This window comes from Cebidichthys violaceus, unplaced genomic scaffold, assembly GCF_023349555.1.
Source record: "Cebidichthys violaceus isolate CVI_PGR_0920_01 unplaced genomic scaffold, fCebVio1.0.p SCAF_29, whole genome shotgun sequence".
In the NCBI taxonomy this organism is placed as follows: Eukaryota; Metazoa; Chordata; class Actinopteri; order Perciformes; family Stichaeidae; genus Cebidichthys; species Cebidichthys violaceus.
In genome coordinates, this window is record NW_027176472.1 from 947,149 (window position 1) to 972,148 (window position 25,000).

The window sequence follows — 25,000 nt, forward strand, 5'->3', positions numbered from 1 at the left end:
AGTAGTTAATGACTACTGTCAACACATCTCAGACCTTCTTGAACCACAGTTTTGATTAAACAAACTGTGGGGGAAAAAAAAAAAAAAAAAAAAAACTGACACAAAATGCAAAATCAAGAAACTAGTCTCTGTTGTTCAACAAGTTGTCCACATTAATACATGACTACAAGTCGTCTTCAGAAGCAGCAGTGTTCTCGCTAACAGTGTCAGATCATGTTGGAGGCGGAGTGAGCAGCAGCCACTTCAAATAAAACAGGTTTTTATTATTAACCGTCAGGGACAACAAAAAAAAAAAAGGAAAAGAAATAATTGATCTGATTCTCGTTAGTCACCACTTTAAAAACTGTGATGTCATCGTGTGACCTCAGCTCCTACACATGTTCTGCTTCACCGGGTGCGGTGCGTTGTTTTTGGGGGAAACACAACGTCGACCAGATTATGTTATTAATGGACATAAATAACAGTCATGGCGGCAGGTAGTCCATTCATTTAAAAAAAAAAAAAAAAAAAGTGGTGATATTGTTTCTTACTGTCAACAAATACCATGAAAACACATCAATGAGCGTCACTGCTGCAATGAGTTCTTTCATTAACATGAACACACACCCACATGTTTACTTTGACACACACACACACACACACACACACACACTAGAGCACCACATGTGGATTAATCCGCCAATGAAAATAGTTCCAAACAAAAGCACTATTTCCTCCTTGTTCGAGTGACGTTTGACTCAAAATGTAGTGACCAGCTGCTTTAGGACGTTACTCAATAACTGCATTTTTGTGAGGTGAGACTGACACATTGTCGGTTTTGGTCTTTTCATGGGATTTGTTGACAATAAGTAAAATATAGAATAATAATAATAATAATAATACAAGTTGCAGACGTGACAGAAAGCCGAGTGACAAAATAAGCGTTAAAAAATGTCGAATTTTGTACCAATCGACTGCAAAACGGTGGTAAAATGCGACCTGAACCTTCGTACCTGCTGGCTGCACAGCTCTGACCACTCGTGAGCTGAACTCTGAGGTTTTGTTAAGATGTGTGAAAGAAATGTGACCAAGACTGTCGAGTCTTTCCCTCTAGTGCATGACGTGTCGATTTACAATAAAAAAAATAAAATAATAATAAAGTGTAGAAGAAGCATAACTCCATGAAGCATTAACCAAACTATCATGAGTATATTAGAACATAACATTAGACGCGACAGTAAACAAACAAAATCCCTACGTGGAGAAAAGTGCCAAAAAAAAACAAACAAGTGGTTTCATTTGACAGGTGAAAAACATTGGCAGTGAACATTTCGCAGGTTTGTTCAATAACAGCGTTTTTGTCGACAGTGAGTTTCCTCCAAAACCATTTTTTTTTTTTTGCTGAACAGTTGCACAGTTTCGTATTAATGTGCAGGAGATAAAGTTGTGTTATAAAATCAGATACATGAAGGTTTATAAATGTGTCAAAGCAGGATTCGTTTGTTTTTTGTAACTTAAAAGAGAAGCATAGACATCTGTAACAGTTTGGTATTTACAATAGCAAAAAGGTAAAGTTATGCAAATATTACAAAAATTATATTCATGAAAAGCAAAGAGCTTTGATTCGCTTCCTTTTTTTTTTTCTTCTACATTTTCTTTGCACACAAACAGTTTTGAACACATTGACGTTTTGTCTCCTTGAACATAGCGAGTAGCACCTGTCCTCTCCTCAAATACTCGTTGGTGAGTTTGTCAGAAGGAGAATTCTTATTACTTGAAGCTGGTACAAATTTAAAATTCTGCACCGGTGAAAAAGAAACGACGACAGTAATACTCCGGTTTCTCAATATATATTATTTGTCCACACATTCAGTTGGCAGAAGCACATACTTTTTTTTTTCTTTTCTTTTTTTAACATTACGTCATCCCCTGAATCTCTACGTGGAAAACAGAGCGGAGAAAAGATGAGTGCGATTAAAGAGGGGGGGGGGGGGGGGGGGCAGAGTCAGTCGTGGCCGGCGTGTCCTCAGTGAGGAGCTGAACTGAGCAATGAGCAAGGCTTGATTTTGAAAACAAAGATGTGAAGATGGCAGGCAATCTGGTTGCAAACACTGACGCAGTAACGCACCAAGTCGAAGAAAGAAATGATCTGCGGGAGGAAGAAGGGAAACGGTCGTCAAACAGGAGCTCTGCACACGCCAATCATTCACCATGTCACCCATAACATTCACCATGTCACCCATAACATTCACCATGTCACCTATAACATTCACCATGTCACCTATAACATTCACCATGTCACCTATAACATTCACCATGTCACCCATAACATTCACCATGTCACCATGTCACCCATAACATTCACCATGTCACCCATAACATTCACCATGTCACCAATAACATTCACCATGTCACCCATAACATTCACCATGTCACCATGTCACCAATAACATTCACCATGTCACCTATAACATTCACCATGTCACCCATAACATTCACCATGTCACCCATAACATTCACCATGTCTCCTATAACATTCACCATGTCACCCATAACATTCACCATGTCACCTATAACATTCACCATGTCTCCTATAACATTCACCATGTCACCCATAACATTCACCATGTCACCTATAACATTCACCATGTCACCCATAACATTCACCATGTCACCCATAACATTCACCATGTCTCCTATAACATTCACCATGTCACCCATAACATTCACCATGTCTCCTATAACATTCACCATGTCACCCATAACATTCACCATGTCTCCTATAACATTCACCATGTCACCTATAACATTCACCATGTCACCTATAACATCTACAACGCAGGATTTACTACTCAGTATCTCAGAGTTCAGTGTCATAATATCTCTCAACTATATATTTCAGAATTTGGACTAAAGGCCTTTTTTTTCCATATTTGTGACTGTTGTTTTTGTCCTTAATACTTTCACACAGGAGGAGATTATAACTACATGACTTCACAGTAATGGCTCCAATGCGAGCGTCATCCGTGTACTTACCAACGCAATCCACAGCACCAGGTACTCGTCAATAAAACTATTGAAATACTGATCCAGGAACAGGAGCCCTGGTCCCAGGAAGGCTAAATCGTGGAGATGCATCTCACTTTTTGTCATATGTGCTACCTGAGGACAGACAGAAGCAAAGAAACACACAACAGCTTCAATGTCTGCTGACTCTGGAGGTGGAAAAACTACGGGAAGAAGAGAAGTCGTGTTCCACTTTTACTCGTACTTTAAACCTGTGAGGCTCTAAAAGACGTACGTTCTGTGAGGCTGTTTTGACTCATAAAAGACAAACCTTCACTACTGCAAAGTACATTTTGTTTTTTAGCTTATCTCTGATGTTTATGGTGTAATATGGAATATGATGGCTTTATCTGTCTCTCTGTACAAACACATGAAAAGCCATTATTAAAGCTTTCTACGGTGACTACTTGCCCTTCTTATATAAAGTCTTTGCATTAAACACAACCTGGACCTCAACGCGTTCATATTTTACTCAAGAACATCCGTCCTTTTCCAGGATCAAGCATCCAGGATTTTTAAGATGATTCCATCAGTGACATCAGCATCACGTCTGACTTCTCTTTGACACGGAGGAGGAAAAAAGTAGGTTTGACTTACAACTAATTTATTGGTGATTTTGGCGGAGACGCAGCCAAACGCCAGGATATACAGACACGGATGTTTCTCGAAGAGCTGGACAGCAGACTTCTTGTATATCATCATCGCCAAAATTATTACTGAACCAATATGTAAGACCGGAGAGAGGACGCTGGTTCCCTGAGGACGGAGACACAAAGACACAGATGGTTGATGGACAGCAGTATAGCTAGTATAATACACAGTAGAGTACAAGATAACCTGTAACCTTTGAACTGCTGGTATTTGATCCATAAGCATTAGAATGAAACTGTGACGCTGCTCATAGATCGACATAACTCAATTATAAACTACAGAACTATTCACTCTGATCATAGAGGTTTCCCTCTTTGGTTATAGAATATTTCACACCCATTACTTTTGCAATGTGTGCATAAAAATCGATCTCTGTCATCCTGGTTAGTTTTCTACCCGCCTGGATGTGCACACGTCTCACGATGACTCAATTGTTTTTGTTTTTTCTAACAGCAAGTTGTGTCATTTTGAGCAACAGTGGGCTCTGTGCGTTGTAAACTCGTTAAACACGAACCAACCAGCCAACTGTTTGTAGAGATGAATGCCCAAAAGAAAACTACTTTAAACCACAGCAAAGATTTGGATATCAAGAGGTTTTCTGGGTACGCACTCATATCTCAACGCCCACGTTTTTAAGAGGGCGGTAGAAGGAATGAAATAGGGACGGTGTGTTCTCACGGTTCCACTGAAATATTTGTATTTTTATTAGCTTTTTTACCATGGCTACTTGGAATATTGTCTTTTTTGGAATGAGGGAATATTTTGAGCACGTAAACGTAGTTAGAGAAGTTGCTTGAAAGCATTACTTTTCTGATTTATCATGTAAAAACACCATCTCCACCCCCTCCGACATGCTCTGATGAACATGTTCTGTTCTTCGATCACTAATTCTGCAGGAGAAGCGCTGACGTTTCCAGACTTACTGCTATTGTGGATCCGTTTTTGCCCACTCCTCCCGTAAAAATAACTCTGAAGTAGTTGGTGCAGGAGAAGATGGCTCCCAAGAAAGTGCAGATGGCCGGAACCATTTTCATCTGGATATTAAGGATCGGAATCTACCAATCAAGACATTAAGTAAAAAAACAAAAACAACACTCAAATTAAGCAATAACACAACTGAAGCATTTCCATTAAAAGATGTGATCAAACTTCCAGCTGTGAGTACATTCACACTGAAACCATTAGAGAACGCTAAAAGCCTTCTGAGAGACACTCTTTGTCTTCCTGATAACAATTACAGCGACACGAGACCGTTAGAGCGACATAACACAAACATCATTACATAATTCATCATCAATCTCATCAATGTAAATCTGTAGGAAGTAGAAACCGATCACAATTACCAGTGACTGCCAAAAAGCAGATCCTCCCACGGCGGCCAGCAAATACATGATTATAATGAAGATTTGCACCTCAGTCACATCAATGCTGAGCGGGAGGAGAAAGCAGAGAGTGGACAGTGAGGATTAGAGACGTCTACCGGCGGCAGCAGCAGAACACACCGTGGGCCTGCGGGCCTTCTTCCACAACACGCCGCCGCACCTGGAGCTCAGGGGAAGTCCGATTACGAGGATTCAACAGTCGGTTATGTTTCACCGGCTCGTCTCTTTAATAACCAGAGGAGTCGCCGACGTTTTCTATTGAGACACAGCGTGTTGTGCTAAGCTAGGCTAGGCTAGGCTAGGCTAGGCTAGGCTAGCCACCTGAACACAGAGGCGTGAGATTTAAAACACCTCACTCTCAGACAGACAGAGAAGACTGTCTGGATGTGTGTTTATTACGGCTGCAACTTCCAAATATTTACATTATCAATTCAGCTTTTGAAGCTTTTTTTTGTTTCATTAAAGCGTCTCCATAAAACATCAGAATTTTGTAAAAATAAATAAATAAATAAATCCAGACAAGATCTCCCAGAGCAGAAGATAAATTGTATATTTTGTCCAGATGTAAAAATGTTACATTTCCACAGCTTCTTATTCCCTAACATCTTAGAAATACTCTTTTGGTGGCGTTTGGAATTAATACAATTTTCTGCTCACATTGTAAGAATTAAGGAAGTATTTAATGTCACTAATCAGGGCTTGGATCTGGTTTATTGAGTAGTTAAGAAGTTAAGTTTAGGAATAAAACATCTCTCAGGTATAATTTGTTCGTTTGATTCCTACTAAGAGAGGCTGAATTTAAATATACATATTCCTACTTTAGCGTTTCTTTGGTCTGTGCTGAGTTAAATGGATGTTTGTCCAACTTAGTAAAGTCAATTAAAATTAGATCCCATTTTAGAATTTTGCAGGAAAACATCGGGAGTTTTGAGATGGAGCAGTTTTGCCGACAGTTGGTTCCCTCCAACGTGTTTTTAAGAGGTCGGCGGCGGCCATTGTGGAAGCAGACGGCAGGCGGCCCATGCAGCAGCAGCCAGGAAGGTTTACCATCATGTTCCACAGACAGGGGCCCACAGTGGCTGTGAGCATCTGTAATCCTGCTAGACAGATCTGCACCTCTGTTATGTCAAATCTACACACAGAATAACATCAACTTTTAGAAACCGCTAATGAAATCACTGACGCTGAAGTGTAACTAGCTCATCCACTCTTTAATAAATCAAGTGAACACAATGTCTCAGAGCCAATAATGAAAACCTCTGAAACATTTACGCAGCAGGTCTGTTTGTTGAGGTGATTAACGACCATTGTTCTCTACACTCAGAACTTAATATTGGCTGGAAATGATGTTCTTGCTTTAAACGAATGAAAAAAAAAAACCCCATCAAACAACAAAAAGGAGCAGCTTGGTTGACTCACATGCCGAAGCGCAGCGTTCCTGACACGTATGTCTGCCAGTGAGCGCAGTAGAACATGAACATCCCAGCGAAGCAGCAGAAGAACATCCAGTCAGGGTTGGTGCCCATCTGCACTGCTATACTGGTTCCCAACACCACAAACACTGCAGAGGCAAACACAAAAAAAAAAAGAAGAAGGGCTTTAGATTCACTGAGGAACAGGTGGAGCAAAGTCAAACGTGAGGAAACTGACCCGTGGAGAGGGAGTCGCAGCCGTGGTCAAACAGCTCGCCCAGCGGAGAGCTGCTATTGGTGCGCCTGGCCTGCTTCCCGTCGATGGCGTCCAGCGACTGGTAGATGAACAGACCCACGGCGCACAGCAGGTACGCCCAGAGAGGAGCCTGAAATAACACGGTCGTATGCAACTGCTGAATCGGATCTCTTCAGGGGTCAGGTGGCCCAGAAAAGGCCTTCGGCAACACAAAAGAGATCGCGGTCGTATCACGGGTCACTACCAGATAATTAACAGCGGCGATGTGAAGCGCCTCGACGAGACAGAAGCACAAATCTCTTGACGAAACGCACCCACTAAAGTCCAAAATGAAGACACGGGAAATAAAGGATCTTATGATCAGAATCCTAACACTGACATGATGTTAACAGAGAGGAGAATAGAGCTGAAACAAGAGGTTTAACAACAACAACACACACTGTAAAGTCCCTGCTCTCTCTTGGTAGAAGATGAGAATTACATTACGGTCATTTAGCAGACGCTTTTATCCAAAGCGACTTACAATTCAGTATCTATCTACACGCAGCTACGGGAGCAATGTTGGGGTTAAGTGTCTTGCTCAAGGACACATTGACGTGAGACTAGTTGAGCAGGAGCCGGGGATTGAACCTCTGACCCTCTGATTGAAAGGCGGCCCTGCTCTCCACTTAGCCACGGTCACCCGTTAATTTACCCGTTAATTTAAAGCTGCGGAACAGTTATTTATTACTAGATTATGTATTATTTACAATTCATCCAGTTCAATGTACAACGGAACTAAGTCATAGTGCGACTCAAGACATAATTGTGACCTTTGCATGAGAACGTTTCTCTCTAACTGGACCTCTTTGACTATTAATTGAAGACCCCTGGTCTATATAATCAGGGGGTCTCTTGCTGTGATCCAGATCTGTTTCCCAGAGCTGCTCCATTATTAATCAGACGTCCCCGTAATCCGATACGCCCCCGAGCGAACTGCTGAGCCGTACGGAAAGAAGCTCAGAGCAACCAACTTTTTTTTTTTTTTATATTCAAAGCAAATCCAAACGTTGTGTTTAACCAGGACTTCATCTCCTTCGTAATGTCCTGAACTCTAGCGCGTTCGATGCGTTTCAACATGAAGGCCGTGCGCCAGAACGTTGGTTTCAGAGTGAGGACTGACCTGCTCGGTGGCGGTTGGACAATAATAAATGAGCACGAGGGTGGTGAAGACGTTGGTGGCCAGGCCGATGATGGTGATGAGGTTGGGGGCGATCCAGGAAGGGACTCGTCCCACCAACCATTCCCAGTAGCGCTGCATCAGAGGCTCCAGCAGGGAGCGTCCAGCACTGCTGTACCTGCAGGGGACGGACAACAGCCAGGTGAGGGTCTGCTGACTTCACTCTGGAGGCTTTACTGCCCCCCCAAAAAATAACGATGGGGATGGCACGATAAGGGAGTCACGACCAGGTGGTGATTAATGTGACTGTTGTTGACTTTCATTGGGGCCGAAAAATTCCAGTTTAAAATGGAAATCGAAAGAGCAAGCTGAGAACTTTGTCTTAACAAGTTGTAGCAAGTGACAGTGAAGTTTGCATGAGAACAGAAAGTGAATCCTGGTTGTTGTTTTGTTAACGCGCTCCCAGCAAGTCGAAGCCTGTACATTTACACTTGAGCAAAAAAGGCACACAGGAGAACAGCGCTCTGAGTCATTTGTGTGACTCGGAGCGCTCAGGAGTGCGCTTTGTCTTTTTTTTTCTGTTCAAAAAGTGAATCTTTTTCACCTCACATTAATGTCAGACAGGTAGCTCAGCAGACAGCTGGAATCTCCAGTTTAAACTTCTAACCATGTAATCACATGGTTGTTTAAAATAGCTCACTCTAAAAGGCTCTGACCTGAGACCTCACAGTCTGTCCCGTCAGTCTACTTACTGCACATAACATTAAACAACTCTCGTCAGCGCGTCTCAGAGGAGCGTTACCTGTGCTCCTCCAGTCTCTTGAGCTGGTGTCGGGACAGCGGGGGTGCGGGCAGCTCGATCAGCCTGCGCAGCACTCCGGGGGCCAGCCAGCAGGCCGCCTCCATGCCCATGCCCTGCCCGGGGTCCTTGTCCCGGACGAGGCTTCGGCGAGAACGCAGGCCCCCACCTTGCTGCTGCTGCTGCCCCGTCGCACTCATGGAGCCCTGCTGCCTGCTGCTCTGGTCCCCGATGGCTCTGCCTCTGCCTCTGCCACTGTCCTGCCGGAGGGGCTAAAGATCCACAGTGGGGCCGGGTGAGGCTGGACGAAACCTAGGAGACAAGAGCCCAATATCACAATACTGTCGTGTGGAAATATCACAATATACTGCATTTAAACATCTTCACAAAGCATTTTACTGAAGCTGGAACCAATTATTATGTTATTATTATTATGACAGAGTTGAAGGTGATGTCTTCAAATGTCTTGTTTTGTAGGAATTCACTTGAAAATGGCTAAAAAGCAGCAAATCCTCAATGGGAGAAAATGTGCATCAAAATGTACTTTAAGTACAAAAGTACACAATATACAGAATGTCCAATTTCAAATTAATGTATATCATATTACTGAATAATAATAATTGATATATTATGATGTATATTTAACGTACTTTTGTTTACGATACATACTGATCAATACAAAAATGTACTTTTCAAAGAGAAATGCACATAGAAATAAATAAATAAATAGTAATAAAACATGAAATCAAAGATGTAGACTGAAGATTAAACATATTATAACTTCCCTTTATACATAGCATAACTACTCAGTCAATGTTATACAAAAACAAAACAAAGCAGAGCTAAACACAATGTTTGCATACAATAATAATCACACCTCATATATTTCATGTTTACCACCTTACTTTAAAACATTATTTTTAAACTGATCTACATATTTTGAGTTATTAATCTGAATCTACAAAGCAACTAAAGTTATAAAATAAATGTAGCAAAGTAAAACGTTCAATATTCCTCAAATACCTCTTCAATATTAGTGTAGAAGTCAAAACAAAATGGAAATACTCCAGTAAAGTATCTTAAACTATACTTAAGTACAGTACTTGAGTAAATGTACTTGTTACATTCCAACTCTGTCAAGACCAAAACCAAACGGGTCATAAAATGCCTTGAACTGTTGTCACACGTGTGTTATTGATGGTACCCTTCATTATATCAGCAGAGTACCAACCACGTGACTACAAAACATCTGTGAACACATGAATACCAAACACACCGTTACATGCAGACATTAACAGGGTTTAAATCAGCTAACTGCTGCTAAACAAATCAAAGACAGTGTGAACGACTCACTCCCTGGAATCCCGTCTGTGTCACTAACGTATTTCTTGAGACTGTCAGCAAGAACATGAGCTACTGACGACAGCAAAACAACAACCTGCCTCGGCGGTCTGCTAATGCTACCTAGCATACTCGCAAGCTACCTAGCATGCTAGCTATGCTAGTTCCACATCAGTACCGTTGCTGCTGAGGATTAGCATTAGCTGCTAGGTGGTAGCTACGGAAGACTTGTGTCAAGAGTGGAAGTTTCCAGTCACTCGCTTGCTGTTAGGCTTGCTATCACTTATTCATATTCGCATGACTGAATATCAACGCCCATTGAAATACATTGATGAAGTCCGAGCGTAGTATTAACACCTCACCTGGTGATTGCGGCTATTTTAAGTTAGCTTGATTAGCTAACCCTGAAGACAGCTAACTGACGGATGTAACACCGACTGACCTGGCCGATTAAAGGACAAGAGCCGCGGACACTCCGAGGGGGCGGGTGAGAGGGCGCTTCGAGCCGGAAGACAGGACCCCTCTGTGGGCGGTTAGTGTCGCTCTCTATGACAGTTAGACCACCGCAGGGACGTTCGCAGCTGGAGGTGGATCACCGCGACCCGGTGACTGTCACTGTGGTTGTCACAGCAAGCTAGTTCACGTTCGTTCACGTTAGCCATCACGGAAATCTCGCGTAGCTTCCTTATGTTTTGTTTTTTTGTTTTTTTGGTGAGACGACGAAAAAAAAAATTACAAAAAAAAGATGAAAAGTTAGACTTGAAAATAAAAATATGAGATAGAAAGTCAGAAAAAATAAATTACCAAAAAATAAATAAAATGACAAAAAAATAAAATATTAAAAAGATGAAAAGTTAGACATGATAATAAAAATATCCCCATGGTAAATCAAAATTATGAGATAATTAGTCAGAATAAAAAAATAATAGTAATAATGAAAATATTCCCATGGTAAATCGAAATTATGAGATAGAAAATTGAAATGATAAGATACTTAATTAAACACAACAGTCATAGAAGCAGCTATTATTACATAGATTACTCACAATACATAGAAATGTATTGTGAGTACATTGAAGACCACTTTAAACGTGGCTTTACAACAGATGAAATACTTCACATGGATTGTGCTGAGCAAACGCACCATTGAAAGGATTTCAAGCAAGAAGCAGCTCTGGCGTAGAAAGAATAGCACCGATGTGGCTGAGGTGGCAACCTTCATTGAACAGCAACTGGAAACATCTGGTCAGTGTCATGGTTACAGATGGATGCAGCAAAAGTGCCATGGGGATATTTTTATTATCAAGTCTAACTTTTGGGCTTCCATGGAGTCAAGTCTCCCAGAATGGAAAAGGCTGAAGAGTGAAGGCGAGGACACGAGCTGCGTTTCAAACTGCATACTTTTTATTTTGTACTTTTAGTACACACTGCTTCTGTTCTTACGTGATACTTACGGTTACTGTCTCATAAGTAACGGTGAATGTACTTGACCTCTCAAAGCGCTTTACACTTCATGTCAACATTCACCCTTTCACACACACATTCAAGGCTGCCACGCAAAGTGACAACATGCCAATTTAATGTGAATAATAATTCACACACATGAAAGCAAAATGGGTTATATTTGCATGGTTGTATTTATATTTCCTTTTGAAGTAACATTAGATATTTACACAGTTAAAAGAAAATGAAGTAGCTCGGGTATTTGTGAACGCAAGAATCGTGTGTTGCTGAGATAGAGAATACCTGTAATGTTATTTTGTACTTTTTGAATCAAGGTGAAAGCTGGTTTCACATTGATTGAATGTTTTTGTCATCAGTGTGCCATATTAACATTGAGCTTAACACCGAACAATTATGACACCACATCGAACTCAAAGATTTCTCTTCATAACTGATCGGATTTTAAACTCTTGGAGACATTTGGACCCGTCTGCAGCTCACAGGTTGTCTAAAGACAAACGATGGACACCAACAATTATTTTCATTATACTTATGTGTACAGAGGCTTCATGTGTGTGCATTAAAGGGGTGTTAGGCCTCTCTGTCTTGCTGTTGAGTCAGGTAGGGATTATTAAAGAAGTCTCTCAGGAGGCTCTGCACCCGGGTGGGCTGGGGGTTCCCAGCAGCAGGGACCAGCGCTGGATTCAGAGCCAGGTTCAGGACCTTTGTCGGGTTGAACTCAGAAGACCGAGCCTGGGCCGTGTGGAGACCCTCGATGGCGCTGGACAGCCAGATGAGTCTCTTGAGACTCTGGATGTTCCGGCCGCGGTCGTGCATCAGCTGGTGTTCGGTCACAGCTCGGCGACTGCAGGGAGGAGAGAGACCCGCAATACAGGTCAGACATCACACTTTGATGTTCTCAATGTAGTTAAATAGAAATTAAAAGCTAAAAACAAGAACCCCCAAAAAAAGGACAAATAAAGGTAAAGAATAGGCAGGTGTGCTTCTTTTTGGGAGCAGGAAATAGCTTTTTCTTTGTGGACATTTTGTTGTTTTGCTGTGATTCTGTGTCTCCATATATTTCAAAGTATTCCTTTAAGCCACAGCTGATGCACATCAAACATTTTTCCCCCCACTGCCACTTTTATTACGTTACTTCACATTTTGTGGTTCTGTGCATCACTTAAACATTCTAAAATGAGGCGGGAACGGGCGTCTCACCTCTCGTTTTGTTGACACTGGCTGGTCGTGAAGACAACGAGAAGCATGACAGCGAGCCACTGCACCGGCCGGAGAGACGTCTGCATCTTCTGGAAGAAACGACGGCAAGAAACACGTTAAAAACTCTTCATGTGAGGGAAAAGATTGAATATCTACTGGCGGCTTCTCGCCATTGGTTGGACAAGTCTACCGCTTGTGAAGAAAAGACATCCTCTGTCCTTTGACCCTCGCATCTGAAAAGAAAAAAGTATCCCACCAAAACACAAGTTCTGAAAAATGAAATCACCAAAAAGAAAAGAGCAAAAAAAATTGAGAAAAGTCAGGAAAATAAATATTCGTTCATAAATAAGTGGCTGTAAAGAGAAGCTCCTTACTAGTTTCTTGGCCCAAATTGACTGTTTAGCGCCTAATAAAGGATGAATATCCTCCTCCATTGAATGTAAATATACTAAATATGCACACAAAAAAAAAAGCTACGCATGTGTTTTTAAATGTTTAAACTTCCTCCAGAGCGCTAAAGCTCCCAGATGTTTAACAGTCAATGTGTGTTGTTTTCTGCATGTTTCTGTGAACATGTTCCTTAACGCCGGAGGACCTGGAGGGTTGTAGTGTACGGTTTGGTCATTGTTAGGATGTAATCAACTCTTTACAGCCTCATCCTCAGTCATTTGACGACGACACTGTAAAGTTAAACATTTTAGGGTCTTTAATCCACTGTTCAGATGCTTTTCTTCCTTCTTGAATTCACACACTTGTGTTTTCTACCTTTGCTCTGTAAGAAAAAGAAGAAGTTAAATGTAAAAAGGTCACGATTCTTCTACGCAGGCGTGACGGTGGACGACCAATCAGAGGCTCGGTTACGGCTTCCCAAAGATAAGAGTCTCTGCGGGTCAAACACAGAAAGGTATTGTGGGTAAATCTCAACAAATCAAGTGGATTAAGTGAAATGATCAATTGATCGGTTATTAAAACAAACATGTAAACGTCTCAGAATGAACTCTGCTTGTGTCGTTCAACTAAATCCACAGATAAAAATAAAAAACTGCTCTTCACTCTTTTCTGTTCCTCGATTTTCCTGTTCTTTTTAAGTTTCCTGTTAAAGGCGCAATGAGTAGGATTTCCCATCAAAACAATACATGAATTCCTACAGAAAATACATCACACAGAGTACAAAGGTCAGACATTTTTAACTTCAACGTGAAAAATGTTGTCGGACAGAATCGCGAAGCAGCTTGTTCCTCACAGACAAACACGCTGAACATTAGTCACCACATGTATAACTCTTAACAGAATAGAAGGAAACACGGATTACAGAAATGTAACTAAAAAAAAAATAATAATAATACACAAATCTGAAAATGCTTGAGCTTCGTTAAGTTATGATCTCTCTACTTACATTGACCTTGTAGGTGACAGCAGCTCCTCTAATGATCAGACACTAAACTGACTTCAGGCTCGACCTCCAGACCTTTTTATAAAGCCCCCTGACACACACACACACACACACACACACACACACACACACACACACCTCCCACAGGCTTAAGACTCACACCAGACTCAAAGTGGGGCGTTTGATTTGCTCGTGAAACAAACGTCAGCAGCGCCATCGTCTCTCTGACTCGTGGTTCTTGTGTCTGTAGCTGAAGTCAAACATTTTTGGGGTAATTTGTGAGGATAGAATCCCGAGCAGCTTCCTGCACCTCGGCGTGACAGGGGAGCAGGTTCACACACTCGCAGATAACTCTTTACATAATCAGGTGCTTTTGAAAAGGAGGATGAAATTCAATTGAGGGATTATCATTTTTCTATTTTCTGGTCTAATCCATCCGGTTCCTCTCGGAGAGATTCAGGAGTCTGACAAAGAGGAATTCATCAGAACGGGTTTTTATTGACGGTTGAGGGTGCTGACACAAAATAAACTGAACGTCAGCAAACTGTCAGCTCAGGTTTAAACTTTAGAGAGCACTTTGTATGACGCCAATGTCTATAAACATACTTATAATGCACACATACATACTGTATACCATACTTATAATTAATGCATTATAATCTGCCTATAGCACTGGATGATTATAGCTGTAAGCAATCCTAAATATCCATAATGCTTTATAAAAAATAGTCATTATAAAACATTTTAGACTTATACGGTCTAATCATAATAATTTACAATTGCTGGTCATAGTTATAATACATTATAATCAATCATCAATTCATTATGATCACTGTTATAATGCATTATAATGTGGTTATAACTTACTCAATAAGTGGTCAATGGTCGCTTTTAAATAAACATTCATTTGATTTTTGTTACTTTTAATCTTTTCACAATACATTATCATGCCGTTATGATGCATTCAAATGTGATTACAAGTTACTGTAAGTGATTATTGTTTGTTTTAAGTGAAATAAACATTCATTTTATAATTCTTTGTGTTTTTGTTCTTGCATAGACTTAATTATATCTTTTTTACCTGACTTAAAGCAAACAATGACCACTTAAAGTAACTTATACTCACATTATAATGCATCATAACGTGATTATTATGCATTATACAAATATTATTAAAAAACTATGGAAATGGTGATGAACTATGATCCTTGATGACACAGAGTGACCAGCAATTATGAAGAATTATAATTCTTATAAAATACGTCACAATGAGTTATGATCACATTTTAGAGCGTATAGCTATGATAATACAGTATAAGTTAACTTATATAATAAACTATATTATAAGGCGGTTTATGTTCATAATGCGTTGACGTTGACGTCACAGAAGCGGATAAACTTTAGTGGACACGCAGTTCTTTCTGTGCTTGAGATGCTTGCTGCCTGGAGCTCGTCCACATCGAAACCACCGCCTCCACCACTAATGAACCGCCGGTAAACCGACGCCTCTGGTTGCCGCGGTGTCTTCACAGTCACCGTTAGAAACTCAGTCGTCTTGACAACACCTTTCCAGGACTCAATTCCCTCCGTGACAAACGGCGGGCTGCCACCGGAGGCTCGTGGGCGGAGAGAAGCAGCGAGGACACGTGATTGAATCCATTAGCGAGAGAGTGAAGAAAGTCAAAGACAAACGACGGTGGACAGAGAAGAAAGAGAGGGAGAGAGAGAGAGAGAGAGAGAGAGAGAGAGAGAGAGAGAGAGAGAGAGAGAGAGAGAAAAAGAAAAAGAGAAGAAACTAATCAGCAGATGGAGGGAGATATGTCTCACAGCATGAAAGCACAAAGCCGATACAGAGCCTGTATTAATACTACTTCTACTTGCAAATTCAGGAAAAACAGCGATTTATCACATTTCTTAAATCTCTGAAGTCAAGTCAAATTACATCCAAGATGGCGGCAGTGCAGAAACACCTTCAGACACGTTTTAGAGAAAATGTGTAAAACCTTACAGGTCGTGATTAAAAAAACGATATTATGTGAATTTAAATCGAGCATTTCACAGGATGTTACACTACTTTTCTTTATTTTTTTATCAAATGAAGCTGCTTTGATTTAGTTTCAAATCACGTGTCTGCACTACTCAGATCTTTTAGTACATCAAAATATATACTTAAAGTATCAAAAGATTTCAGAATACTATATATAGTATATAACTATAATAATATATCATGATTTATTAGCAAATTAACCTGCAAAGTTACTACAAACTAAAGTTATAAAATAAATGTGGAGTAAAAAAGTATCATAAAATTCTCAAGTAAAGCACTGGTGCCTCCAAATTGTATTGAACTACAGTACTTGAGTAAATGTACTTAGTTACATTCCATCACGATTTCTCTGAAGTACTTTGTCTGAAGCTGCGAAATGTATTTTTCCGCTTCAGTTGACGTTTCTCTTATTTCCAGATCTGATGAATTTTCTGATGAATTTTGGTTCTGTAAAACTTGAGCATCAATGTCTCACATCCTGCGAGATATTTGTGGGAAATTGTCATAATTACAATATGAATTCTTGGAGTCATGGCAAATTTAAGAAATTCCCTCCAGGCATTCCTAAGATTTGACCTTTGACCACCTAAATCTAATCAGTTCATCTACGAGTCAAAGTGTGACGTTTGTTTCAATTTGAAGAAGTTCCCTCCAGGCGTTCCTGAGGTCACAAGGATGGAGCGGACAGACGGACGACGACCTGAAAACATCCTAAAAATCTGTGTGAACGTGAACAACCAGCTTCTATTCATATTTTATATTAATGTGTTTTGCAGTTTCATTATTCAGCTTACTGTCCGGTGTTTGTTTGATTAAACACAAAGCAGAAGTGATGATAGCTTTACAGCTCGTCCAGCTGCAGCTCGCTTTACATCTAGGGGGTGAGAAGTTAAAATGTGTTTTGATGACAACAATAAAATGATTTATCATGTATATATATAGAACTAGTATTGTCAGTGAGTAAATTGCTGTACTTGAGGTCCTACAGGAGACCCGTCTGGTGTAAAGCAGCCAGTGTCCACGTGGTGGCAGTGTTGCACTGAGCCGCTGAGGAAGAAGGTTTCACCAGAGCTGCAGGAGACTGAAGACATATTTTGACTGATAATGTATAAAAATACTGACGGACAGCGCCCCTAGAGGTGGAGCTGTTCATTACAGCCACTATATTCTAAGAGCCTGACCAGTTCCAGAGCTAAAGATGACCCGTTTGCCCTGACAATGGCTCCAAAGGAAAGGTCACGGGGTCATTAACATCTGAAGGAGGTACATATACACTGTATATATGTATATCTACAGCAGATTCAAATGTCCAGTTCCCCTCATTAGCAGCTCTTTTGTCCCGGAGGAGCGGTCCAATTGGTGCCTTGACACCGAGACCTGACCCAGAACCAGGGTCAGGCCAGGTCCTCATGATATTCAGTCTAATCAGGTCTGTTAGCGTCCCATTGTGTTGCTGCAGGTCTCAGATATGTGGGTCAGTTTACCAGATCTCTCTCTCTCTCTCTCTCTCTCTCTCTTTCAGTCTGTTAAGATCCACTGCTTTTAGAATCTATCTATTCCTCCTCAAGGTCCGTTTTGATCAAATCTATGTAATAATTAATACACATGTATTAATCTTGCCATGAAAAGCACCAAGTGTGGCCGAAACGTCGAGCTCAGCGCGCGGCCATCTTCTTCTTAATACGCGACCGACCCCCTTTTCTTCGGGGTGCGTTCACCAGACAACCTGTACAGCTAATATCACCTCATGACCTTTGATCAAAGGTTTCACATGTCGTCTGTGATGCACATATACTGTACCTTTTACAGTCATAAAGAGGTAAACATCTTTATAAGAAAAAGCTCAAATTTGGGAAAATCTGTTAGATTAGAACTCACATTATCACTGCTTTTTGTTAATCTCTATAGAGGAAGGACCTGTGGACATTGAGAATATCTATATCTGGCATTTAATGGCATACACAGGAATATGATCCTATTATTGCTCATGATCACATGAATGTGATTTCTGCACAGAAAGATCTCTGCTGGTAGTCGTGGCCTTCAAACCATCTCTCTGTGAAAATAACATCTCTACTTTCTGAACTCTTGACAAAAAGATTCCTGAAAACAGGCAGTAAGAGGGATCACCATGGCGACACTTTAGACTTTTCACAACCTTCATAGACGGTTTCTGGGCACGTCCAACTGGTAAGAGCCCCCCCCGGGTTAAACCCGGTACACACTGGAGAGATCTTATGTTTTGGCTGGCCTGGAGGTATCATATCAGACTTTTGAAAAACACACACACACATATATATATATGTGTGTGTGTGTGTGTGTGTGTGTGTGTAACTGTAGTCACTGTTGGTTTTGGTCTTTTTATAGGATTGCTTGAGAATAAAGAATATCACTAGGTATATACAGACTCACACCTAAAGGTGGACATATGAAGAACTCTTGTGCTTGTTTACATTTGGGTTCCTGGAGTTTCTACTAATCCACAAACTGTGACTTAAGACATTTTGTGTTTTGCCTAAATCATAGAACACTGATCGGCTCAGCAAGCCAAGTAGATCTGGCTCCTCTTCATTCGGCACATGGAGGCTCACTAAAATATTCTGCCACAGTATCGGTGGATTCTCCTCCCATGGCTTGAGATTCATCTGTCAAAGGTGTGGAACATACTATCAGAGCAGACTGACAGAGAGGGTGAACACAGGTGTATTCAGACAGACAGTATGAGAACAAGTCAGTGATTTAAAACATGAACGCGTGTAAACATGATCTGGTAGAAACCCAGAACACAAGCATAACGTCCTTTAATACTTCATCATAAGCTTCTCTCTTTATGGACAAGAAGTCTAAAAGTATTTAAACTCCTGCTCTTGACTAAAGCATTCTGGGATTTCCAGTTCAAAGTGCAATGTTGATATTAATTTATGAGACGTTATGGTCATTCCTCTCCCAGAAGAAGCCATTCATTCAGTTCATATAGGAAATAAAAAATAATCTAAATAATAAGTAAATAAAAAATCTGTAAAAAGAAATCTTTCCAAAAAAAAAAAAAATCACAAATTGACACTGATGTATTTCAAATTCCAATGGCTTTATTTTATGTATATAGATTTGTATATATTTATATATATTTATATATATTATATATATACTTATGTCACAACTTTTACTCAGTTGCTTGATTATCATCTTTTGTTCAGCTTAAGTTCAAACGACATGACACTAAGACCAAAGGCATTCCACATGATCATATCTTACAAAAGAGTAAAGAAAACAACATGACACACACGCGCATACACACACACACACGCACACGCACACACACACACACGCACACACGCATACATACACACATCAATGTACAGGTATCGTGGTTCTGTTTGTAGAAAGACAAAACTGAAAAATCAAAAGCAGATAAGGAGACGAGAGACGAGCGGACAGAGTGAGAGTGTGAGGGAGAGAAAACGTGAGAAACCAGATGAACCACTGGAGCCAAACTGGAGGATTCTGTTGCATAGATTGAAGCAAACAGGAGGAGGATGTTTGATCGAAACGGACAGGATGAGAGTGACACACACACACACACACACACACACGCATGCACACACACACACACACACATTTGCACATGCACACACACACGCTTAGGGAAGCACAGGAAGTTTTATTTTGTCTCCCAAACAAATCACCGTGAGGCCAGACAGGACGACTGAAGGCATGGAGGTCGAGTCACTTTGAGCTAAATGCTAACGCCAGTATGCTAACATGCTGATGTTTAGCGGGGAGAATATTTACCGCCTTAGTTTACAGAAGACACAGCGCTAACTAGCTAGCTAGCAGGCTGATGGCTGATGGGAAATACAATTAAGAATTTGACCTGATGATGGCGTTAAATTAGGAGTCAGAGAAAATATTTATGAACCTCATGATGGCGCTAGAGGAAAAGTCAGAGAATCACCAAAGTCAGACGGGTTCATCCTCTGGGGAAAAGGAATGTCTTAACGAAATTGAATGACAATCCGTCAAACATTGACGCCAAACGAGTGAATAAAGGATTCACTTTGTCCTCATCAGAAGGCTTTGAGACGACATTTAGACGTACAGAACATATAAACTATAAAACGAACCAATAGCTGAATAAATACAATAACAAAAAAACTTGGATTCATGGTCTCGGTGTTTCTTGAATACGGAAACATGTTTTCATAAAGATCACGTCCATTTGGCTATTAAAGAATTGTAATAAGCGGGATATTTTCAGTGGAGCTAAAACGAAAAGTCAAAATTTTCTGTCAATGAATTAATCTGTAACTATTTTGATAATCAATGTCAAACTTTTTGGGGATTTTAGCTTCTCTAACGTGAGGATTTGCTGCTTTTATTCATCAAATATGAAGATAAACTGAATATCTTTGGGTTTTGAACACATGGAGTCATTTGCCACATTTTAGACAAAACTATATATTGATAAATCCAAAAACAATTGGGAAGAATTATCAATATTGAAATTAATTCTTAGTTACAGCCAAACACACTAACGCGGAAAAATAAACTTGTCAGTTCACTCTGGTGGACAAACTAAACTTCTAAATGAAAATTTCCCATCAGCCGACATGTTGATCCATACACCGATTCATCTGTGACTAATACAATCAGCCGTCATATCGGTCGCGCTCCAACACGATCAGACATTTTTTTTCAGGTGAGCAACAAACTCCATTATCCCCCAGTTTTTTCTCCCAAAACGTGGACCAGCAGAGAGAAGCAGGAGGATAATGGATCATGGAAGATCAATGGATGAGATCGGTGAGATGACGACACCTGCAGAGCAGCAGCCCACCTGAATGTTTCAGGCCTGTTAACTGTCATCGCCTCCCTCCCTCCCTCCCTCCTCCTCCTCCTCCTCCTCCTCCTCCTCCTCCTCTCACGGCACAGATGAGTGGGTGATGAGTTCAGGAGAATCTGTAAATCTCTGTGTTTGTGTGTGTTTGAGGACGGGAGGATGAAACGGTGACGGATGAGCTGACAGATCTGTTACAAGTTATTCAGTTTCTGGATAAATGAGACGATGGGAACAAAAAAATAAAAAATAAAAAATAAGAATCTTCCATCTTTCATCAATCCATCCATCAGAAGTCACACAGTTTTAATTTCCTCAGTGTGTTTCACCTCACAGTGCAAATACAGGTGTGTGTGTGTGTGTGTGTGAGAGTGTGTGTGTGTCTAAGTGTGTGTGTGTAATGTTGCATGTGTTTGGGGGCGTGTATTTGAGATTCATTTGGTAAAAACAAGTCAACATTTTTGGGATGTTTCATTCCATACTAAAACATGCAGAACACAGAACATTGAACACATATACTGAACAGTTAGTTTTATCCAAATGCAGTTTCTCTTTTTGTTTTATCTATATATATATGTATATATATATATATGTATATATATATATATATACATATATATATATACATATATCTCTTTTCGCACAGAGTGGCTTTAGGCTACACAGAACACGACAGAACCAATCGCACCAGGTTGGACATATTGCTTTAAACCACCAAATTTTTGTATATATGTCATGCATGCCACATAGATGATATTATGTTTATACAAAAATAACACCAACAGCCTATTACTGTGTATCATAGTAATTACAGAAAACAAATCTTTTTCAGTCTTTTTTGCAGTGAAGTTCAACTGAGAAACCATATACATATATATACATATATATATATAAATCTATGTATTTGTATCCAATATATACACGTACACACACGTACATATATACTAGGTATAAATACATAGAGATAATATATACATATATAGATATATATATATATGTTGAGTGGTTATGACTTTTCCATCTGTGATATTCCAGTTTGTTTGAACCATTTTTTTTTTTTTATTGTTGTGATTGTTGAAGTGGATGTGAAGGTTCTCCAAAGAATCCCTTAAGATCCGACAACAGGAAGCTGTTCTGAGAGGAAAAAGGCGGCGCTCTGAGGAGGAAGCGGTCTAAAATGCAAACACTGACTGGATAAGAGGAGAGTTCCTTTTCCCCACACAGAAGTCCGGTTGGAAAAGTGAGATCTTCTGAACTCTGCGTCTCCGATGGCGGGCCTGTACTGTGCACCTGGTGTGAGATATATGAGGGCAACCAGTCCGAAAGACGACCACCACAGCCACAGAAAGGCCATGGCAAGAGCAGAGGGACAATCTTATCCAGGTGGCGGGGGGGGGGAGGGGAGGGTCATGTGACTGCAAACTTTCTAAAAACAAACTTGTGCAGAAGAAAAAAAAGAAACAACTTTGGCAGAACATCCTTAAAGCTTTGCTGGGTGATGATTGGCTGATTGCCTGCCCCCCCCCCCCCCCCCCCCCCCCCTCCCATTACCCGTCACCCGACACAGACAGTATATATGACAATATTTACATTGTACTGACTGTAGGAGCACAGCTGTTCTATATCCGTTCAGCAGTTGAACCCAAAAAGAAAAAGAGGAAGAAAAAAAAACGCGTCATTGTTTTTTTTTGGGAAAAAAAAGGTGCGTCTCGTTTAGACGTCAGGAAGAGGAAGTGATGTCACGAGCGCTTTTAACAGTCCTGCTCTCTCTCTCCCGAGAAATGTTTCTGAAGTCGGCGGTATGTGTAAAAATGGCATCCTGGATTGCGGCTGTGTCCCGTCACAGGCTGCGCCTCCTTTAACGTCCAAATGTCATGACCAAATCAACAACAACAAAAAGTGGCGTCCTCTTGTTCTTTGGCCTGAATTTAGACGACTCACCTGAGGTCCAGGGCCGCCCCGAACCTTTTTGGGTCTCTAGTCTTAATCAGACGGACCCCTCACCCCCCCTCTGTATGCAAACATGTACAGCAGCAGTTCACCATGACAGAAGACAAACATTTAAATGAACAAAAACTGTTTGGCTGTGAAATGCAAGAAAAAGACCCAAATTTAAACCTCATGGCGATCCCCAAAACGTAACAAAGGTATTACAGCTGCTGGTCACAGTATTTTAAAAGCATCTTTAAATACTGACATGACAGTGACAGAGGAACTCAAAGAGCGGCCCATGTTAGCGAAGGTTCTCGTGGGTCCAACTGGTTTCTAGCAACCGAGACCGGACCCGAGACGAAAGCTGGGTTCAGATTATATCGGGTCCTGTAGGGCCCTGCTGTGTTATAGTCTAAGGGCGCTTTCACAAGCCAAAGAACTTTTGGTCGGACCGAATCAGAGTAACATTGGTTTAACTCGTTGGTCTGTTTTCTCTTTAGTCTGGTTAAAACAATTAAAACAAATATTGCTGTTGGAGGTTTTTTCCCTTTGGGTCGGCACTGATCTCCTGTGAGCACAAATCTCCTGTTTAGCCTGAACCGGTTGTTTTGGTTTAAAAAGGACTAAATGTTGGCTTGAGAAAGCGCCCTCACTGTCCTTGAATCCCTTTTTTTTTTTTGGGGGGGGGGGGGGGGGGGGTCGGAGCCCTTAGACCCACAATGGGACCAGGATGGTCTTAAGATGCCGTTGAGAAACAGGGACCAGGCTTCTTTAAAAAAAACAACCGATAAGAATTAAGCACGTTGGGTTCAGGTTTTCTTTTCATGGGTCCACTTCAAAAGACCTCGAGGGATTTTTTTTTTTTCTTCCAATGATTCGGGCCGGCTCCGCTTCGGTCCTCAGGTTGCTCTCTCAAGTTTCGGGTCCGTAAAAGACGACACCTTCACAGGCCACGCCTCCTTTCAACAGAGGCGGGGCCTGAAGCGGGACACAGCCGCCGTCCTCTTTCAAAGCCGTCAGCTTCCGACACCAGTCAGTTGGGAAAACGGCATCAGTCCACTCATTCAAAGAAATCAGTCGCAGTTGCTTGAAAAGTACAGAAACAAAGAAACCCAGAGGTTGGATAAATAATTATACACTCCCATTTAATGTTTGATACAGTTAGCTGTATTCACGTTGCATTGGCTGCACTCTAATGGAGTCGGATAACTGCGGAATCACATAGCGTGTAGTGTGTCACAAACATGTTAGATAAAGTGAATATAGTCATGTAAAAGGGGGCTAATGAGACTAGACTGTTGAGATTCCAATTGAGCGGCCGACAGGAAGTAAACAAGTCACTGCAGGTTTCTGAGCCCTAACGTCAGGTGACCAAGACGACACACGTGGCATAAATATTAGAGAGCTGTAAAAAGACAGAGTCCACGTTAGATTCGTCTCATTCATGTACTGTACTGTCACCAAACTCTTCAGCCTATACATATATATTCATATATATCTCCAAAATATTAAAAAGTACTTAATATAAAAATACAGAAGAGTTGTAAAAAATGAGCAAAACATTGAATTTTATATGAAAACCATGCAAGAAAGATTCCCCCGTTCAGTTAAATAGTAACTCTAAGATTCAGGAAAGCAAGGGAATGAAAGGGAAGCGGTCGAATGAGAGGAGTGCAGGCGAACTGCCACCCACTTGCTTTTCATGTAAACATTGTAGAGGTCCTTTAAACTTGGTTTCGGCAGTGACGACTGAAGATTTTCTCCTTGCTTTTTGGTCGTGTTTGGAGTAAAGGGCCGGGGGAGCGGGAGGTGGGGGGGGTGAGAAAGTCCAAAGGAAACCTCGATAACAATGAGATAAAAAAACAATACAGACAACCTATAAAATATGGCTCTGAGTTACATAGAAAAAGCTCATCAGAGGGGAGAGGAAGAACCTAGTCGTGACAAAAAAGTTGGAAATATGGCAGTAGTAGCGCACGGGTTTGATGGCTGCTAGTCAGACTAAGAGGGGGGGGGGGGGGGGGGGGGGGGTTACACACATCGCTGCTTCTGATTGGAAGATGATTCCTTCCTCTTTTTAAG

At 40.9% G+C, this 25,000-nt stretch overlaps 3 protein-coding genes across 9 annotated transcripts in view; all 3 read right to left on the reverse strand.

The window, feature by feature from the left end:
- Window positions 1-242: 242 nt before the first annotated feature.
- On the reverse strand, window positions 243-10,813 carry cept1b (choline/ethanolamine phosphotransferase 1b). Of its 3 annotated transcripts, none has more exons than XM_068722123.1 (10): window positions 10,488-10,813; window positions 8,708-9,016; window positions 7,909-8,083; window positions 6,729-6,876; window positions 6,498-6,639; window positions 6,126-6,210; window positions 4,620-4,751; window positions 3,643-3,801; window positions 3,016-3,141; window positions 243-2,128 (listed from the first exon to the last, which is right to left on the reverse strand). In XM_068722123.1, the coding sequence occupies exons 2-10, from the start codon at window positions 8,902-8,904 to the stop codon at window positions 2,006-2,008; spliced, it is 1,287 nt and encodes a 428-aa protein (XP_068578224.1). In that variant the 5' UTR covers window positions 8,905-9,016; window positions 10,488-10,813; the 3' UTR covers window positions 243-2,005. The 3 variants fall into 3 exon arrangements, with proteins under 3 accessions (XP_068578224.1, XP_068578222.1, XP_068578223.1); XM_068722121.1 differs by lacking the exon at window positions 6,126-6,210 and adding an exon at window positions 5,040-5,124 and having other exon boundaries at window positions 10,488-10,808; XM_068722122.1 differs by lacking the exons at window positions 6,126-6,210; window positions 10,488-10,813 and adding exons at window positions 5,040-5,124; window positions 10,408-10,474.
- A 627-nt stretch (window positions 10,814-11,440) lies between these two features.
- pth4 (parathyroid hormone 4) lies at window positions 11,441-14,138 on the reverse strand. Its single transcript, XM_068722242.1, has 3 exons — window positions 14,106-14,138; window positions 12,710-12,798; window positions 11,441-12,353 (listed from the first exon to the last, which is right to left on the reverse strand). Exons 2-3 carry the CDS (start codon window positions 12,793-12,795, stop codon window positions 12,080-12,082), a joined length of 360 nt encoding a protein of 119 aa, XP_068578343.1. The 5' UTR covers window positions 12,796-12,798; window positions 14,106-14,138; the 3' UTR covers window positions 11,441-12,079.
- Window positions 14,139-19,220: 5,082 nt separating this feature from the next.
- Window positions 19,221-25,000, reverse strand: part of LOC137880580 (plasma membrane calcium-transporting ATPase 1-like) — an 87,091-nt gene continuing 81,311 nt past the window's right edge. For all 5 annotated transcript variants that reach the window (XM_068721998.1, XM_068721993.1, XM_068721996.1 and 2 more), the window contains one exon: window positions 19,221-25,000. This exon is cut by the window's right edge and continues 2,590 nt beyond it. The gene's annotated coding sequence lies outside the window, so the exon portion shown is untranslated.

Bases quoted from the DNA above. Each gene is read 5' to 3' on its own strand.
- cept1b (XM_068722123.1), bottom strand. From the start codon at position 8,904: ATGAGTGCGACGGGGCAGCAGCAGCAGCAAGGTGGGGGCCTGCGTTCT. The intron at 6,211-6,497 runs GTGAGTCAACCA...TTCTGTGTGTAG, and splicing joins GGAACGCTGCGCTTCGGCAT to ATTTGACATAACAGAGGTGC. The intron at 3,802-4,619 runs GTAAGTCTGGAA...CTCCGTCCTCAG, and splicing joins AAAACGGATCCACAATAGCA to GGAACCAGCGTCCTCTCTCC.
- pth4 (XM_068722242.1), bottom strand. From the start codon at position 12,795: ATGCAGACGTCTCTCCGGCCGGTGCAGTGGCTCGCTGTCATGCTTCTC. The intron at 12,354-12,709 runs GTGAGACGCCCG...TCCTCCCTGCAG, and splicing joins CAGTGTCAACAAAACGAGAG to TCGCCGAGCTGTGACCGAAC.